This window comes from Rhinolophus sinicus, linkage group LG06 (genome assembly GCF_036562045.2).
Source record: "Rhinolophus sinicus isolate RSC01 linkage group LG06, ASM3656204v1, whole genome shotgun sequence".
Lineage (NCBI taxonomy): Eukaryota > Metazoa > Chordata > Mammalia > Chiroptera > Rhinolophidae > Rhinolophus > Rhinolophus sinicus.
In genome coordinates, this window is record NC_133756.1 from 131,665,165 (window position 1) to 131,684,256 (window position 19,092).

At 33.0% G+C, this 19,092-nt stretch overlaps 1 protein-coding gene across 4 annotated transcripts in view; it reads left to right on the forward strand.

The window, feature by feature from the left end:
- The window catches only part of NUCB2 (nucleobindin 2), a 35,107-nt gene extending 20,437 nt beyond the window's left edge, over positions 1 to 14,670 (forward strand). For all 4 annotated transcript variants that reach the window (XM_074336078.1, XM_074336079.1, XM_019746658.2 and 1 more), the window contains 9 exons: positions 5,576 to 5,679; positions 8,007 to 8,192; positions 8,388 to 8,478; positions 9,055 to 9,113; positions 9,212 to 9,304; positions 10,548 to 10,637; positions 13,576 to 13,746; positions 14,032 to 14,119; positions 14,529 to 14,670. In XM_074336078.1, the coding sequence (XP_074192179.1) occupies positions 5,576 to 5,679; positions 8,007 to 8,192; positions 8,388 to 8,478; positions 9,055 to 9,113; positions 9,212 to 9,304; positions 10,548 to 10,637; positions 13,576 to 13,746; positions 14,032 to 14,119; positions 14,529 to 14,536 (890 nt within the window). In that variant the 3' untranslated portion in view covers positions 14,537 to 14,670. The remainder of the gene's footprint in view (positions 1 to 5,575; positions 5,680 to 8,006; positions 8,193 to 8,387; positions 8,479 to 9,054; positions 9,114 to 9,211; positions 9,305 to 10,547; positions 10,638 to 13,575; positions 13,747 to 14,031; positions 14,120 to 14,528) is intronic.
- Positions 14,671 to 19,092: the final 4,422 nt, after the last annotated feature.

Sequence of the window (19,092 nt, forward strand, 5' to 3'; positions counted from 1 at the left end):
CATGCCATGTTCTTCTAGTCAGAACTTAATGTTAAGTATTGATTTGGCTTCTCTTCATTTTTAAAATGTATTTTTTTGAATAGGTAATACATTCACATTATTCAAAAATCAAAATGATTAGCATTAAATAATTGTATCAGTAAAAAGGAAGAATGAAAAGTAATGAATTGAGACACTAGTTTAAAAGAGGAAAAATAACATTAAAGCCAACCAGTAAAAGCAGAGAGAGAAAATCTAATTGCAACAATTTTCATAGATGAAATAGAAAAATTGTCAGAGAGCTAGCTCCACAAAAACACCTGGCCCAGACATTGTCAAAGGGAATTCTATCAAACCGCAAAAGAATAGATTGTCAATGCCATTTAAACTATTGCAGAGACTAGACAAAGAAGGGAAGCTGCCATACTCTTATTATATATTAATGTCAAAACCAAAATTATTGTATGTCAAAGAATTGTATATCATAGCAAATGGATTTATTTCAGGAGTGCAAGATTGACTTCATATTAGGAAATCGAATACTATACATCATAATATGACTAGAAATAAGAAAAAAAGATTTTAGTGTGACAAAAGAAATCATAAAGTCAAAGGACAAATGATAAAATGGAATAAATCTTTGAAGCTTATATTTTTTTAAATTAAAACTTAATTGTTTTAGAGTGATATATGGTTGACAGCAGAATTAAGGCGAAGGTACAGAGATTTCCCATGTACTCTCTGCTCCCAAACATGCATAGCCTTCCCCATCACTAGCATCTTCCACTAGACTGTACGTTTGTTATAATTAATGAACCTACATTGACACATCATAATCTTCTAAAATCCATAGTTTATATTAGGGTTCACTCTGGGTGTTGCACATTCTATGGGTTTGGACAAATTTACCATGACACGTATCTACCATTATAGTATCATACAGAATAGTTTCACTGCCCTAAAAATCCTCTGTGCTCTGCCTATTCATTCCCCCATATTCTTTTAATTTTGGACTATGTGAATAAAATAGCTCTGAAGTAGATTTTTTAAATGTGAGCATATCTTAAAGAAAGTAATCTTACAGTTCATAGGATTATCTCCATATATACAGAAAAGGCATTTGATAACATTGAACATCCCTTCTTAATTTTAAAAAAGTAATAAAATAATCAATAGGTATTTCTATAACATGATCAGATATGTTCAATTCAGCTACATCATACTTAGTAGAGATACACAAGTATGTATTATAGCTACAATCAGGAACAAGACAATTGATGCCTACTATTGCCATTATTAATTGACATTGTATTGGAAATACTAGCCACAATTATACAAATGAAAAAATTGTAGGTGAAGTAATTCGAAAGGAGGTGATGAAACCATCTCTATTTGCAGATGATGTAATTATATACTTGGACAACCCAAAGTAATTGGCTGATAAACAGTATAAACAACAGGAAAATTCATCAAGGTAGACTGAATATACGGAAATCAATATTTTTCATATGTGCAAACAACAGTTAGTTAAGATATAATGGAAGAAAAGAGTCCATTTACAATACCAACAAATATAAAATACCCAAATAAACCTATTAAGAAATGTGCAAGCTTACAGACAAAAAAATTAAAATACTCCTACAGGACACAAAAGTAAGACTTGAAAACAAATAGGAAGACATACATCATTTTGATACAAAGACTCTACATTATAAAAATGTCAGTTCTCCTTAGGTTAATTTATGAGCTTAACATAATCCAAATAAAAATATATACTTTTCTTTTTGGTATTAGCCTAGTTAATTTTAAAGTTTATACGAAAAAAGAAACAAGAAAAGCTATATGCCTCTGAGAAAGAAGAACAATGAAGAAGGGCTAGATATATTAGATATTAAAATATATCAGCCTCAGCCTAAAAATATAAGCCTCGGTCATTAGAACTGTATGTTTTTCACATACAAGTAGGAAGACCAGTGGAACAGAATAGAAATTCCAGAATTAAAATTAAATACTCAAAAAATTTAGTTCAAATCAAAGGTGGTATCTCCTTTTTAGTGGGGTAGATTGTTTTAAAAAAGAGATAGTATTGGTATAATTGGGTAGCCATTTGGAAAAATGTACAGTTAGTTCTGTATCTCGTATACATCCAGATAAGTTCAAATAAATCAAAGATTTAAGTGTAGAAAATAAAACCATGACAGCACTAGATGAAAACATAGGTGAATTCCTGTATTATTTTGGAATGGCCCTTCTAATAATTAATCAAAACCAAGGGACCAGATTTGGGAGATGCGAGACTCTTCAAGCAGGTTCCTGTGTCCTTGTGACTTGCCCCTATAGTTGGTTCTTTGGGTGGTACATTGTGATTAATACAATCTGAACATTTACTCTTGGTGGAATAGTAGTTCTTACACTACTTCACATTGCATAAGAACCACCTGGGGAGCTAGTTAAAAATGCAGATTAGTGAATCTCACCTCCAGATATTCTGATTCTGGGGATGAGTAACCTGCATTTTAAACACGTACCTCTGGGTCAGTGGATTATATCAGAGAAATGCTTGTGTAGAGCATTAAACACTGTGCTGGTGAATAGACTTAGAAAACAAGTACCAAATACTCATTATCCTGAACGTAAGAATATTAGCAAGAGATAAATTGATATCTTACTCATATCTTACTACCTCAGGTGTCCAGACACACAAGGTAATTCTATTCTTGAAGCTCGGCGCAAGATGTTTTGAGATTTCTTTCCCCTTAGACAACCTTCATTCCCTCAATGTTGGCAATATTTCCTTTCTTCCAAGATAGAGACTGAATTTCATTATCTAACGAAAACAGTCTGATATGCTTAGAAAACGTATGAATATTTTCTTACTGATTCAGAATTTCTGAATTGAAATTTTTGATAATTTGAAGAAGGATTCAAAGGGTCTTAATTTTTTTTGGGGGGGTGTAATTTTTAAAGTACATTAATATGGTTTAAACCAAAAAAGTATAGGTAGGTATATAGCATAAAGCTCCCTGATATTTTTGTACCCTGCCAGTTCCCTCTGCCGCCTAATACACTCCTTCCTGAGTTTCTTTATTATATGAGCAAATACAAAGAAAAGTTCTTATTTTTCCTCTCCTTTTTTATATAAAAGATAGCATACCATACACATTTTTTTGTCTTGTATTTTTTAACAATATATTTTGGAGAATTTTCTGTATTAGTAATAGAGACCATCTTCATTTTTTTTTAAAACAGCTGCATAGATTTCCATCATATGGAGACACCATAATTTATTTAACCAGGCCCCTGTTGATGGACATTTGAGTTATTTTTAGTGAACACTCTTTATTTTTCCCAAGTTGTCCTTGTTGTCCTTTCAATGTAAGTTGTGGAGGGTGCAGCACAGCTCCAGGAGCTCAGCTCCAGGTCCAGTTGTTGTTGCTAGTTGCAGGGGGCGCAGCCCACCATCCCTTGCGAGAGTGGAGAAATCATACCGGCAACCTGTGGTTGAAAGGACGCCCTCCAACAAACTGAGCCATCCCAGAGCTCAGTGGCAGCTCAGCTCAAGGTGCCATGTTCAATCTTAGTTGCTGCCCACCATCCCTTGCGGGAGTCAAGGAATCAAACTGGCAACCTTGTGGTTGAGAGGATGCGCTCTAACCAACTGAGCCATCTGGGAGGCAGCTCAGCTCAAGGTGCTGTGTTCAATCTTAGTTGCAGGGGACGCTCGGAGCCCACCATCCCTTGCGGGACTGGAGGAGTTGAACCGGCAACCTTGTGGTTGAGAGCTCACTGGCCCATGTGGGAATCGAACCAGCAGCCTTCAGAGTTAGGAGCATGGAGCTCTAACCACCTGAGCCACCAGGCCGGCCCTAGTGAACATTCTTGTAAATATATCCTAGGTATCTGTGTAAGATTACCTGTAGGATAAATTCCCCACTGTGAAATTGTTAAAACAAAAGATACATGTATTTGTAATTTTGATAGATATTGCCATCTTCACAGAGACTGTATCGATATGCATTCCCACCAGCAATACTTGCTCACAGCCTTGCTAATAGTATGTATCTTCAAACTTTAGGAGTTTTGCCATTCTGTTAGATGGTATACTAGTGAAGTTTTAATATGTATTTCTCTTATTCTGAGTGATGTTAAGCATCTTTTCATATATTTCACTGTCTGGTCATATCCTTTAGGGCTAAGTCTTATAACAAATCTTTTCTTCATAAGTAAACTCCTAGTACAGTGCCATACTAAAAATTCAGTGAAAGCTTAGTTGAACTAAATTTAGCAGTTTCTCACTTTCTGACATAACAAAATGTTCCAGGTTCATCTTGTACCTACTCTGCCCGGCCCTGGAATCATCCATTTCTCTGAGCATTTCTGGTTCTTTTCAGTGGGAAATGATATTACAGATTGAGGCCTGGCACTAGCTATGCTCATTGCTTCTGGAATGTATTTCCTTCTTGGTACTTTTATTAGACAGAGATAGGAAATAAATGCATGTCTATACACTTAGATGTGTACACACATTTATGTATATACAGAGGGTGCCAAAAAATGTATACACATTTTAAGAAAGGAAAAAACTAGTAATTGTAATACTCAATATATATCGATAACAAAAGATGAATACAAGTCACGTTTGACTTCTGCAATTACAAGAGGTGCTCAGAGTGGTGACCATCAGCATCCAGACACTTCTGATTATGGCAAACTACTGCTTGAGCATAGATAACATCTCTTAAAATGTGTATACATTTTTTTGGCACCCTCAGTATATATAAATGTATATATGTACACACACATGCATGTACACATGAAATATACATGCATATACATGTACACATACTTATTTTAGAAATAATAAGTTCATACAGGCAGTATTAATTCCCATACATTTCCATGGGTTTCTTTCTTTTCTTCCATCACTTCATATTTGTATATTTTTGCTAAGTGGGAACCCTGACCTCTAACAAATCAACACATGTACCTATTTTGTTCAGTTCTATAATACAACTGAAATAGCCAGAACCACTTCACCCATTCAAATACAATATACTAGTGTAGCCTGTTTTTAAAAAAATTTTACAAAGAAATATAATTGATGTTCCTTTAAAAATAAGTCGTTATTCAAATGAATTTATCTGAATTAGACTTATGTTGTCTAAAAGATTCATTGGAGCAGCATACAAAGAATTCTCTCACAGAAATTTTAGAGCAATTCTCTTTAGAAAATCTACTTAGACCTTTGATGAGGGCAGTATATTGGAATTTAATGAAAAGTAGGACGTTTGGTAGTTTTATGATAATAAAAATTTTTGCTGTTAATTATACTGATGATCAACTAGTCTTTCTAGAAATAATATTAAAATGTACACTTTAAGTTGTATTACATTCTAGATTCAAGGACATTACCTTTGCCTAGAATAACTATATGTACAATATCCTAAAAGAAAATATGAACCCTTAATCTAAAACTTTGTATTTTCTTATAAATCCCTATAAGAACAAATATGAATGCTTATTCTTATATATCATTGATATTAATGTTTCTAGCTTCTGGTAATTTGTCATTTATAGTTTTCTCCTTTTCTTTCAGATACAGGCATAGACCACCATGCTCTTCTAAAACAATTTGATCACCTAAACCACCTGAATCCTGACAAGTTTGAATCTACAGATTTAGATATGCTAATCAAAGCGGTGAGAATAATTCCAAAAAATAATGTCTTTGTTGTGCCTTTGAGGTTTTGTAATTTGACAAGTAAACTCAATGAAGTGGTAATATAACTTTTCTAACTCTAGAGAGTGTCTTTAGAGGCAGATAGCTTAACCTTTGTAGTACAGATAATAATTTGTACATACAGGTCTGTAACTCTTACCCACAATTCCAAAGTTCAAAAAACAAAAACTGAAACTTGGTTTGAATTATAGTAAGGCTATCTATAGTTTTTATTTAGCCTACTTAGTGTGAGTATTCACAGATTTTGCTTAAAAAGTACTAATCTGTTTGATTACAGACTCTACAGAGATATTTCATAATGTGGCATATGTGCCATATTCTCTTTCTAAAATCAAATAAATTATTTTTTTTTGCTTCCAGTTTTATTGAGAAATAGTTGACATACAACACTGTTTAAGTTGTACAACATAATGACTTCACATACATATATATTGGAAAACGATTACCAAAATAAGTTTAGCTAACATCCATTATCTCACATTGTTACAAAATTCTTTTTTTGTGTGTGATGAGAACTTTTTGGTTCTACTCTCATAGCAACTTTCAAATGTACATTACAGCATTGTTAACTATAGTGATCATGTTGTACATTATATCCCCAGGATTTATTTATTTTATAACTGGAAGTTTATACCTTATGACTATCTTCACCCAATCTCTCCACCCCGTACACCCTGCCTCTGGTAACCATAAATCTGATCTCTCTTTCTATGAGATTAGCTTTTTGTTTTGTTTTGTTTTACAATTCCACATATAAGAGAGACCATACAGTATTTGTCTTTGTCTGATTTATTTCGCTTAACATAATGACGTCAAGGTCCAACCAACATTGTTGAAAATGGCAGGAATTTTTTTTTTTTATGGCTGAATAGTATTTCATTTTGTGTGTGTGTGTGTGTGTGTGTGTGTGTATGGATATACCACATTTTTTTTTATCGATTCATCTATTGATGGACACTTAGGTTGTTTCCATCTTTTGGCTATTGTAAACAATGCTGCAGTGAACATGGTGATGTAGATATCTCTTTGAAATCGTGATTTTGTTTCCTTTGGATATACACCCAGAAGTAGAATTGTTGGATCATATGGTCGTTCTATTTTTAAGTTTTTGGGGAACCTCCATACTGTATTCCATAGGGGCTGCATTTTCACCAACAATGCATGAGGATTCCTTGTTCTCCATATCCTCACCAGCATTTATCTCTTGGTTTTTTGGGTTTTTTTTTGATGATAGCCATTCTAACAGGCATGAGGTAATTAATATCTCATTGCGTTTTTGGTTTGCATTTCCTAATGATTAGTGATGTTGAGCACTTTTTCATGTACCCGTTGGGTATTTGAATATCTTCTTTGGAAAAATGTTTATTCAGGTCGCTTGCCCATTTTTAAATTGGATTATTTGTGGGGTTTTTTTCTGCTGGTGAGTTATATGAGTTCTTTATATATTTTAGATATTAGCCCCTTATCAGATACATGATTTGCAAATATTTTCTCCCATTCCATAGGTTGTCTTTTCATTTTGTTTATTGTTTATTTTGTTGGGCAGAAGCTTTTTAGTTTGATGTAATCCAACTTTGTTTTCTCATTTTGTTGCTTATGCTTTAGGTGTCATATTTAGAAAAATCACTGCCAAGACCCATGTCAAGAAAGTTTTTCTCTATGTTTTCTTCTAAGAGTTTTATGGTTTCAGATGTTACATTTTTTTAACTCTTTAATCCATTTAGAGTTAATTTTTGTGAGTGGCATAAGATAGGGATTTATTTTCATTCCTTTACATGTGAATATCCAATTTCCCCGGCACCATTTCTTGAAGAGACTGTCTTGTCCATTGAGTATTCTTGGCTCCCTTGTCAAATGTTTGTCGATAGAAAAAGTTCTGAAACACATCTGGCCTCAGGGATTCTAAGAGTTTGTATACCCCTCGTGTTGTATTGTACAGTTACCAAACTGGATGCTCTTGCCTGGGTGTTACTAAATTTAGTGAAGCTGTTAGAAACCAATCTAGTTTTCTATATTGTACAGTTTTGTTACAGTCCCTTCCTCCTTCTTTTCAAATAAACTTACATATTACTTGTTTATGAGGAACTTCCTAAACTTTTGGCTTCTTTGAATGCCTCCATTTCTGCTAATAATAATGACTAAAATAAATTGGTAGAATTTAAAAAGAGCTCAGTATTTTAGGACCCTTTTATACTATCTTCTGTTAGAAAATATGCTATATATAAGAATGACATTATTTCTGTTTTTCAAACACATCTTTTTATTGAATTTCAATACTGTGTTTTAGGCTACAAGTGATCTGGAACACTATGATAAGACTCGACATGAAGAGTTTAAAAAATATGAAATGATGAAGGAACATGAAAGGAGAGAATATTTAAAAACACTGAGTGAAGAAAAGAGAAAAGAAGAAGAATCTAAATTTGAAGAAATGAAGAAAAAGCATGAAAATCATCCCAAAATTAATCATCCAGTAAGGATTATAACTTTATGAAACCATAATTAGATGAAAATACTTCTTTGTATCAGATAGTAGAATTTTATCATGAGTTATTAATTCTTAAATCTTGATTCTTAATTCTCCAAAGTTCCTCAAATTCATATTTTATTTTGAGCATATACACAGGTTATATTTTGTTTTGAGTGTTTTTTGTAAATTGATTCACAGGGAAGCAAAGATCAACTAAAAGAGGTATGGGAAGAAACTGATGGATTGGATCCTAATGACTTTGACCCCAAGACGTTTTTCAGATTACATGGTAACAGATTTGATACACATATTAATTAATATTTTTATCTGTTGTTTGAAAAATTATAGTTGCTTTACTCTTAATTAATTTCTGCCAGGGTCTGTTATTGAGTTCTATTGAAAGTAAATGTTTAGAGTTTTTCTCTAGGGTAATACCATTGTCTTTACTGCTGATCTGCAGTATAAAATGTTTTAGGTTATTAGCTGTGTCTTTATACCTGCTTTCACTGTTAAGTCATTATATGACTTAAAACAAGATTCTCCGTAAAATGAAGGTATTTCTGTGACTAGGTAGGTTATAGCTAATGGGCTTTATGAAATTTACTTTTGCTCATAACATATTGCTTTACTTTAGATTTTTGGAAAGGATTGTTTAATGTGTATTTTTCTAAAAATCTATGATGAATTAGAAATAGGTAGTGAATTGTTATCAGTTGGACTGATCTGAGGCTTCATAAAAAAGAGACCTTTTTCTGTAGCATATTGATGTGTTGTGTCAGTATTATTTTTGCAAACCATTTTTATATAGTTGTATTTTAATTATTTTTAAGGCATTAAAATCAATTTTTTGCATTGGTAACTTTAGATGTCAATAATGATGGCTTCCTTGATGAACAAGAATTGGAAGCCCTATTTACTAAAGAGGTAAATGAGTTCATTAAATATTTAGTGTTTTTGCTCTCTCTTTTTTCCTTCTATTGTTTTCCTTTCTTTCATGTTGGTGTTACATTTTTTCATTTTAGTTGGAGAAAGTATATGACCCCAAAAATGAAGAGGATGACATGGTAGAAATGGAAGAAGAAAGACTAAGAATGAGGGAACATGTGATGAATGAGGTATGTTTTAAAAGTTTGATATACATTACTTCTGTGGATTATTCAAGTTGTTGCAATAGATTTTTGTCATAAAATGGAAAATACATATACAGAATATGTATTTTATTGGATTTTTCATTTTGTTTTTTTGTTATTTTATTAGTTTCAGGTGCACAAGACAAAGCAAAACTTAGACGTTTATCATTTATATCCCTCACACTGTGTGAACCCCCCTCCCCCCATCCACTATCCCTCTGTACGTTCCCCAAATTAATTTTCAAAACCCCATGACCATCTTGTGGGTACTGACTATTTTCTAAACCTCTGGATTTTTCATTTTTGATCCAGAATATTCAGTAGGTTCCCTTAGTGTGAATAAAATTATTTTGTAACTACTTTAAAATACTTTAACAAGTTAAGATGCTGCTGCATATCAGCTATAAAATATCCATTTAGAAGTAAAAAATAATGTAGCCCAATATTAGATCTTTTAAAAGGCCATTTTAGTTTTGCTAAGAAAATCCCAAAACCCGATTCCTAAGTGGTTCATAACAACAAATATTTATTTCTGGTTCATGTTACTAAACTGAAAACTCTGATATAGACATGGTAACTAAAGCCCACTGTTTTGCCTCAATGATTTTCACCTGATGTGGATGAATTGGGATTTCTTTTGACTGATGGCATCCCAAGTATCAAGTGAATTTCTTTAGCCATTACAGAGTTCACTTTTGTAACTGAACTTGCCATTTTCTATATAAGAGCCATTGTAGGGTTTGGAGAGGTTGTCAACTTTAGCTTTAATTTACTTAGTTGTTTGCTTTTAAGAAAAAATGTTGAGAGCATTTTAACTTAAACTCCTTTATGCTTATCTAAAAAGTCCTCTTACTGGAAAGGTTATTTTTCTTGCCCAAACACTAGGCTTCAAGAGGGATTATACATGGTATGGTGAGGGAGGAAGACAGTACTAGTCAGATCAGCAGACTCAAACTTGGAGATCTTTGGGGGTGTCAGGTATATAGACATCCCACGGTATTTTCAAATTTGAATTATATAGAAGAGAAAGATACCTATTTTCTAATTATAGTATAATGTTGAGTATTCTGTTCCTCCCCCCTCCCAAGCTTCTGTAGATGTTAGGCTAGCCCTAATTGCAGTATGTTTATATACATCTATTAAATAGTAGCATCTATTAAAAAACAGTTTCTAGTGTCTAAATAATATGAGAGTTATTTATTTTAAATACACATTTTCCTTTCATCAGGTTGATGCTAACAAAGACCGACTGGTGACTCTAGAAGAGTTTTTGAAAGCTACAGAAAAAAAGGAATTCTTGGAGCCCGATAGCTGGGAGGTAATAGATCCTACTTGGAATGGGGTGTGTGGTTCAATAAATTCTACATCAGACTATTCTACTTTTAACTTTTATTCTCCATTATGTTTGCATATATATAGTCTTACCATGTTGGCTTTTCATATAAAAGTGTCACTTTAAAATAATGAACTTGATTTCTTAGAAAACTTATGGCAATTGGTCTTTCATTTGTAATCACATTGCATATAATTAGAAGTTTTTTTCTAAGTAAAATAATGTTCATTCTTGAAAATTAGAAATAGAGATACATTTAAAAAATAAATTAGAAGTTACCAAAAAAATGTTACCTATAATTCTACCATCCAGTGGTAAACACTTAAATTATTCATTGTGTTTTGCAAATTTAAATAGAAATGCATATATAGCATATTTGCATATTTAGTATATGCATATATAGCATATAGCATTTAATGTATTGTCCCATTTTAAATTTACATATATACCTAAATTCATACCTACTGTGTTTCCCCAAAAATAAGACTGGGTCTTATATTAATTTTTGATCCAAAAGACGCATTAGGGCTTATGTTCAGGGGATGTCATCCTGAAAAATCATGCGAGGGCTTATTTTCCGATTAGGTCTTATTTTCGGGAAAACATGGTATATATTTTTGAAAATGGCTTTATACTGTATAAATGCTTTGTATGTTTGTGAATTTGTTTTTAATTTATCAGTATTTCATGAAAATTTTGCAATGCCATTCTCAAAAAGATGATTTAAAAAATGACTACTTAGCTTGCAGTTGTGTGGTTGTAGCATAATTTATATAACCATTCTTCCAGATTTAGACATTCTGGGTCAATTCCATTTTTTTTTTTTTTTTTGCTGTAATAAATAACACTATTATAACTCTCCATTTGTTCCTACATTTTTGGCATCTATGATGATTTCCCTGGGATTAGTTCCCAGGAATAGAACTATTCTCAAAGTTTATGAACATTTTTCAGTTTCTAAATATATTGTCAAATTGCTCCAGAAAGGTATACCAATCTGTGCCATAGCTTACTGTGTATAAATGAGTGTGTACATCTCTTTAAGAGTGGTTGAAAATTACCAAACACACTAGATTGAAGAAAGAAAATAAAATGATTACCATTTGAATTAGAGTTTTAATTGTCCAGAAAATAGTTTGAGATAGGGTGACTAATTGTCCTGGCTTACCCAGGCCTGAAGAGTTTCCCAGGATGTGGAACTTTTTGGTGCCAATTTTCAGTCTTTTACTGTTATTTTAAAAAGTATTGCTATAAACACATTTTTATATAAAACTATATGTTTGGGGCTATTTTATAGGATTGATTCTCAATGTAGCATTACCAGGACCAAGGGAATATTTTTAAGGCTGTTGATATATCTTGTAAAAGTACTTTTAAAGAAGTATACTCATTTTAAATTTATACTAATAAGAAATTAATGTTCTGTTTTTTGGTTTTTTTTTTTAAATGTATCTTTAAGGATATACTTTGAGGCTCATTATCTACTAGTTTTAGCATTCACTGATGATTCTGGTCAGAACCAGTTGTTACTGTGATGGTTGACAAATGGTGATTTTCTCATTATAATTCTTCTACATTTATTAGTTGCCTTTCTACTGTAAGGAAAAGCTGTCCCTCCCCCCTTCTCTATCCATTTCTCTCAGTATCGACTCATGGCTTCTCATTTTATTCAATAAGCTCGAATCCTTACTATGATTTATTTTGGTGTTCGAATTGTCCCAGATTTGGCTAGTGGAAGTTTCCCCCTACTGGTTTTTGTGGCCTTCTGGCATGTCCCCATTATTCTTTGAGGACTTTCTTACTTTTTAGCATAACAAGATGTTCAAGTCTTATCTTGTTCTTTCTCTGTCCCACCTTTGTAATTAGACATTGTTCTGAGGAACACTGTTTTTTTTTTTTTTAGTGAATATTGATATTACAGACCAGGATTTGGGCACTGGATGTGCTGCTTGCTACTGAAGTGTCATTACTTGTAGGCCTTGTCAGATAACAGAGTTGGGGAATTAAAATTTTTAAAAAATATATTTTTATTTATTTATATTACATATATGTACATACCTATATTACATATACTCACACATACACTTACATACACATACACATTTCTATTCATTTTTATATATTTAGTTATCAATATATATTACAACTCATGAGTTCACACTATCTCCTTATATTTCAATCCAACACTTTCAATTCCAATACAGCATCTTATCTTTTCCTTCTTCCATATTTCATACAAAACCTGGCTCCCATTTTCCACAATAATATTCAACTTAGTTGCTCAATCGTAGGATGTACAAAGAGTTTCAGGATTGCTAATGGATGCCTCTGCAAAACAGGAGTTTAATATTTGTTCAGATTTTTTATTTGTTTTTAACATGAAGGCACATAGTTCAAATACTGAAATCAAAAGTTTCTTGGGTTACTTCTTTTTTTCCCTCCCTCTCTGTTAGTTATTTTATTAAAATAAAAGTATTATTTATTTGCTTCTGTTTGTATTCAATTTGGGGAATTTGAGGAATTTTTCTGTCCTTGTGGATTTTCTTTCTTTTGTTTTCTTTTTTTTTTTTTTTTTTTTGAGTATGTGAAGCATTGACGTGTTTCCAAAAGTTAAATCTGTACACAAAAGGTGTGTTCAGAGGAGTATGATTTCCTTTCCCTCATTCCCTTTGTCCTTCTTACCCAGTTCTCTTCCTTGTTCTGTAGGTAAACAATTTCATTAGTCTGTAGGTTTTTGTTCATTTTCCCTTTTGCTCAGATAGGTATATAAATACATATTTTCTTATTTTCCTTTCGTTTTTACCCAAAAGGTATAATACTATATTCTATTATACTTTGCTAATCATAGAATTTTAAAGCTGAAACAGAACTTATTGTTATGTTTCTAAAATTATTCCTCCCTCATTTTTTTTTTTTCTTTTAGACATTGGATCAGCAACAGTTCTTTACAGACGAAGAACTGAAAGAATATGAAAATCTTATCTCCTTACAAGAAAATGAACTTAAGAAAAAGGCAGATGAGCTGCAAAAACAAAAAGAAGAGCTACAGCGTCAGCATGACCAACTGGAGGCTCAGAAGCTGGAATATCATCAGGTGGGATTTTTTAAATGGATTGTGGCATTGAAAAGGATTTTAGATGCTTTGCTAAATGCCTGTGTTTTTGGAATGTAATACTTCAGTGTGCTATTAGCTATAGTATTTTAAATTTTGGTATTTTTAAAAATTCCGTTGTTGAATATTAATCTAAATTTAAAAACTTTAATATCTCATTTTGGAAAACAATTTTCAGTTAGTTTGTTGTGATTTGTCAAAGGTCCAATATATCAGAAAAAAATCAAATAATACTTCCTTTTAAAACATTCTTTTTCCATTCACTAGGTCATACAGCAGATGGAACAAAAAAAAATACAACAAGAAATTTCTCCATCAGTGCCTGGCGGAGAATCAAAGTTTGAGTTTGAGCCACGTATGTAATTTTGTTTGCTTATTTGTTTAAGGAAATAAAAAATGGAATAATTAAAATCCACATTTTTTAATAAATATAATTCAAGTTATTAATATTTATGCTATTTTCTATACATTTATGGAAATAGAGCACCTTATATTACAGAAAAATGAAATGGCCTCTAAAATTTTTATTCATCTGTACATTTCAAAAGCTCTATCATTGAATACCATATTTATGATGAAATGCTTTATTTCAACATTATTCATAATTCTTTCCAATCAATTATTGATATTATCAGATAACATGTTTTTTAAATTATAATCTATGATTAGCTAAAGCCCATTTTAAAAATACTATATATAAAAGAAGATTCAGAATAAAGGAAGATACTGTTAAAATGAGTTTTTTTGTTTGTTTTTTTTAACAGTCATTTAAAGTCCGAAGTCCACCAGAACTTGCAAGAAAACTGTCAAGTCAACATCTGTGTCATCTTTTTATCTCCCTTCCTTTTTCTCTACTCAATAAATATTTTAAAGCATATGATGGAATAAAGGAAGATACTTTTTAAATGAGAACATATTTTTTTTTGGACATAGATACTTAAGGATTGAGAAGTACCAGAACCAGGAAGAAAACAAACTCAGTGTCTGCTCTCACTTTCATACCTCCCTTCTTTTTACTTTGTTCTCCTCGAACGACTTAAATTAAGTGGCCTAAAGCCATAATTTAGTGAAACTATCAGTAACTATTTAAGAAATCTGTCTACTGCTATTAAAATAAATTGCTCTCCTTTACTCATAAAGATAGATTTTCTTTTATGGGTGCCTATCACCCCCTCTGTCAGTAAAACTCTTTTTGATATTAATAATTCTTCTCCTGAAAAGACCACAGTATTCCCCAGTGTTCCTTGGTATGTTTTTCCCACTTTTAGCATCCTTAACTGCCAGAGAGTCTACTGAATAGCTTTTGCTACCACTTCGGGTCATTTTTCATTCATATTTTTGCTTTATATGCTATCATTTAATATCAGGTTCTGCTACATAAAACAGAAAAACCAAAGATAACAGTGGTTTAAACAGGAGTTTTTCCCTTTTACATAAAAGAAATCTGTAAGTAGGTGGTATCCAGGTTCCTTATCTTTCTGCTCTGCTATCCTCAGTGCATGGTTTTTGTTCTCAAGTTATCTCATCCTCACTGCCCCAAGATTGCTTTTGTAGGCAGGGGAAGTGCAAGAAAAGGAACTTTCCCCAGGTAACTCTGCTTCCTTGAGGCAATATTCCTGGAAAGCCACACAGCATTTGAACTTACATCTCATTGATCTACACTGAGTCACATGGCCGTCTACCTGCTAGGGAAGATGAGAAATCCTTGTGGCATTGTGACTAGCTAAAAGTTAGGATTCTTTAATTAAGGAAGATGGGAAGAGGGAATGTTTGGTAGACAACTTTTAGTTTTAACCCAATCAGCCTTGTTAGCTGCCTACATATCTTTGAACACTTTTCTGAAACATAGAAAACACTTTCCCCACCCAAAAGGAAACCACCCAAATTCAATCCATTATTGCATAGACCTCAAAGACCGTGAGTATAGTCCGCTCCATCAGGTTAGTATGTGGTTTCTTGTGTTCTGGCCATAACAGCAAGGTGTCTGCCCCATGAACAATGTATCTATAATTCTGGGACAGGTACAGGATTACTGCAATCAAATCAGCCTTCTTGAAAAGGGGAAAATGGAAACATAGCACTCACTGATTCATAACAATAAAAATACTGCTTGATAAAAATAGCAAGGTATCTCTGCTATGTCCATTAGTACACATTCCCTGGTTTTTCCCTCAGGCAACCTCCTGATCGTTTCAACTTTCTGGAGAAGTACCTTGTCTAATGTCCTCAGGGCATTCCCCTCAGGGAAGTTTTTATTGTCAATTAATTTTTAAGGACACATCTGAGTGAGGATTGGAAAGGGTACCCTAGTTGGAGGCCAGACAGGCTTAGCACTTCACTTCCTGTTATTTTGGGTTTGGGGGTTCAGGATTGTTTTAGATACTTACAGGTCATTACAGGCCAGGTTTAAGGTTTTTTTGTTTTGTTTTGGCAAAACAGTTCCCTAAAAACTTAATGAGTTTCTGGTCTGTTTTCTTTAATTATTACCTTAAGGAACTACAAAGGTCTTCTTTACACATAGTTTTTAACAAAGAACCTCATCTTTACTTGCTGGCCTCTGTGTTCTCGCTCCCCCTGGGGTATTAAATGAATGGTACTTACTTGAACTCATTTTAAGCTATAGGCTTAGATGGGATGGCAACAGTCTTTATCTGATCTTTTTCCTTAGGATGGTTCCCATTACTTGGCAGAAAATTCTTAAGGGAAGGTTCTTAAAAAAGGTTAAGGAAGCTTTAGCAGCCTCCTCAGAACTTTATAATTGTTTCAGTGTGGAGTACTGTGGTAGTTGACTTTTTCAGTTCTTCAGGGCTCCAGATCTGGGACTTGGTCAATTTACTCCATAGATAGAGAGCAATTCCTTCAGCAAAGCTATATATCCTTCCATCTCTGTAGACTTACTAACCTTAGCCTGAGTCACATCTCTCTTGTAGGACTTTGCTGAAAGAGGCAGGAGGCAGCCCACACATGTATCATTCTGAAATACTACCACCACTTTCTCTGATACCTTAACTTCAGTTGATATGAGATCTCACAGCCCAAAGCCTTACATCCTCAATTCAGCCCACTTCATGTTTAAGATCCTTTTACTTGCTGTACCTTACTTCTGGCTACCAAATTCTGTATAGGTCAAGATTCTTGGTTGTAGGTAATGGAATCTTCTTTAGCTGTTAAATGGAATAGGATTGATTAAGGGGTATAGATAGCTCACAGAATCTTTGAGAGAGCTGAAAACACAGAATGCAGGCTGAGCTTCTACTGTGTTTCCCCGAAAATAAGACTGGATCTTATATTAATTCTTGCTCCAAAAGATGCATTAGGGCTTATGTTCAGGGGATGTCATCCTGAAAAATCATGCTAGCGCTTATTTTCCAGTTAGATCTTATTTTCGGGGAAACAGGGTAGGAACTACATCACAAGCGAGGACTACCAAAGAAGCTGCAGTTTTGGGAACAATCAAGAAGCTACTTACCATATTGAGACTCTGCCTGCTGGATTAGGAAGATGTGAACTGTCGCCAGCTCCAGAACCACACCACCATTGCTGTGTTTTGTGTTGGCAAAAATGGATATCTCGTGTCCTGTCTCTTTCCCCTTGTAACTCGGTTCTGAGTGAAAGTCTCAAGTGAGTGCATCTGATTGTTAGACCAACCATACCTGGAACCCTAGCTGCAAGGGAGGTTAGGAAATAGTAGTGTTTAACTTTCTGTAGTAGAGGAATGCATGTTTGAAGCTTTTGAGTGAACCAATCCAACGTAACACCTCATAATTTTGCATTGTTTCCAACATCAATAATTTTTTAAACTCTTAGTCCTCATTTTACAAATTTTTAAACAATCATTGCATATTCCTCCAAACAGACTTCAGATTTTTTTTCTTAAATCATGGATCCCAAAATTAAAGATGCCAACCTAGAAAAGTTCTGCTTATATTCAGCTTTAAAAACAAAACAAAAACCCATAAAAGTCACTCAACAGAGTAATACTAGGTTTCTTTAGAGATGAAGAAGGATCCCTGTCTTTATTGTTCAAATTGTAGGAGACGTTCAAAAATGGTCTGGACTATCCTTTTATTGATTACTCTATTAGTGACCAGAAATTGTGATAAAACAGGGATTCTCCTAGGGTAAACCCTTTGAGATGTTAGACGCGTTAAATCAGAAAGTAATTGGAGGAAAACTTAGAGAAATTCCTTAAAATGCTTTTTTTGGCATGAATAAATGATGGATATTAATCTAAACAAACAGTATACAGCAAATTATTATAATTTAAAAAAGAATTGTTTATTTCAAATTATTTATGGACTTAAGGAATTCCAGTTCTTGTGAGTATTGGGCATTTATGAGTGAATATTATTTCTGACAGTGGCTAATAGTACTCTTTCCAGTTCTGTTGGAAAGTATTGGTCCTGTGGTTAATTTATACATTCTTCATACTTCTTTAGATGTTAAATAGTCTTTGATTTAGCTGACCTAGTGGTATGTATTAGTAACTTGGGGTTTTGTTTCATATGTGAATTTTCATGAAGCATGTAAATTTTATAAAATACTTAGGTCTATATAATTAAAATTTTATTTTAAAAGATGGTTTTCTATAATATTTAACTCTCACTAAAGAGAACTGCAGTCTACAAATAGTGGTAAAAATCCTCTGAGACATGGCTATACATATTTTTTACCAAGATTTGTTCACAACAGCATTATTTTTTATTGCTAATTGAACAGATTTGTATCACCATAAGCCTAAATACAAATCTGGTTTTCACCTGAGGAAAATATAAAGAAAATCTTAATGTGTTGTAATAATGTAATTTTCAAGATAGCCAACCTAATAAAAGAGGAAGTGAGAAAAGTATTTAGGGTGAAATTTTGGAAAACCCCATTCTGGTTAGTGCCTAACATTTAATCTTTGTGTTACAGCTGTGCAGTACAATCAAGAAGAAATTGAAAAAGAGCCAAAGTTGCATAATGAGCTTCATCATTTTCATCCAAGATTTTTATCCCCTGAAGAAGGTGCTAGAGAAGTCTGCCGTCACCCTCCACCACTGGTGCCTCTAACTTTATACTTGTTGGAATCAAGAGACTAAGGTGTATTAACTGAATGCAAAGTTTATTCTTTCATTCCTTGTGGGTGATATAATGGAAGATTAATGACAACTTGCTTTCAAGGTGTGAGATTTGAAGGAAATTAGATCTTTTTCTTGCTTAAAAAAAAAATTTTTTTTAACACTATCATGAGTGGGATTCCAATCTTTCCCTACTTATGTTTTAATTTATTATTTAAATGAATAGTTAGCTATGCATTATTAGTAACCGTTCCTTAGAGAATCCAAG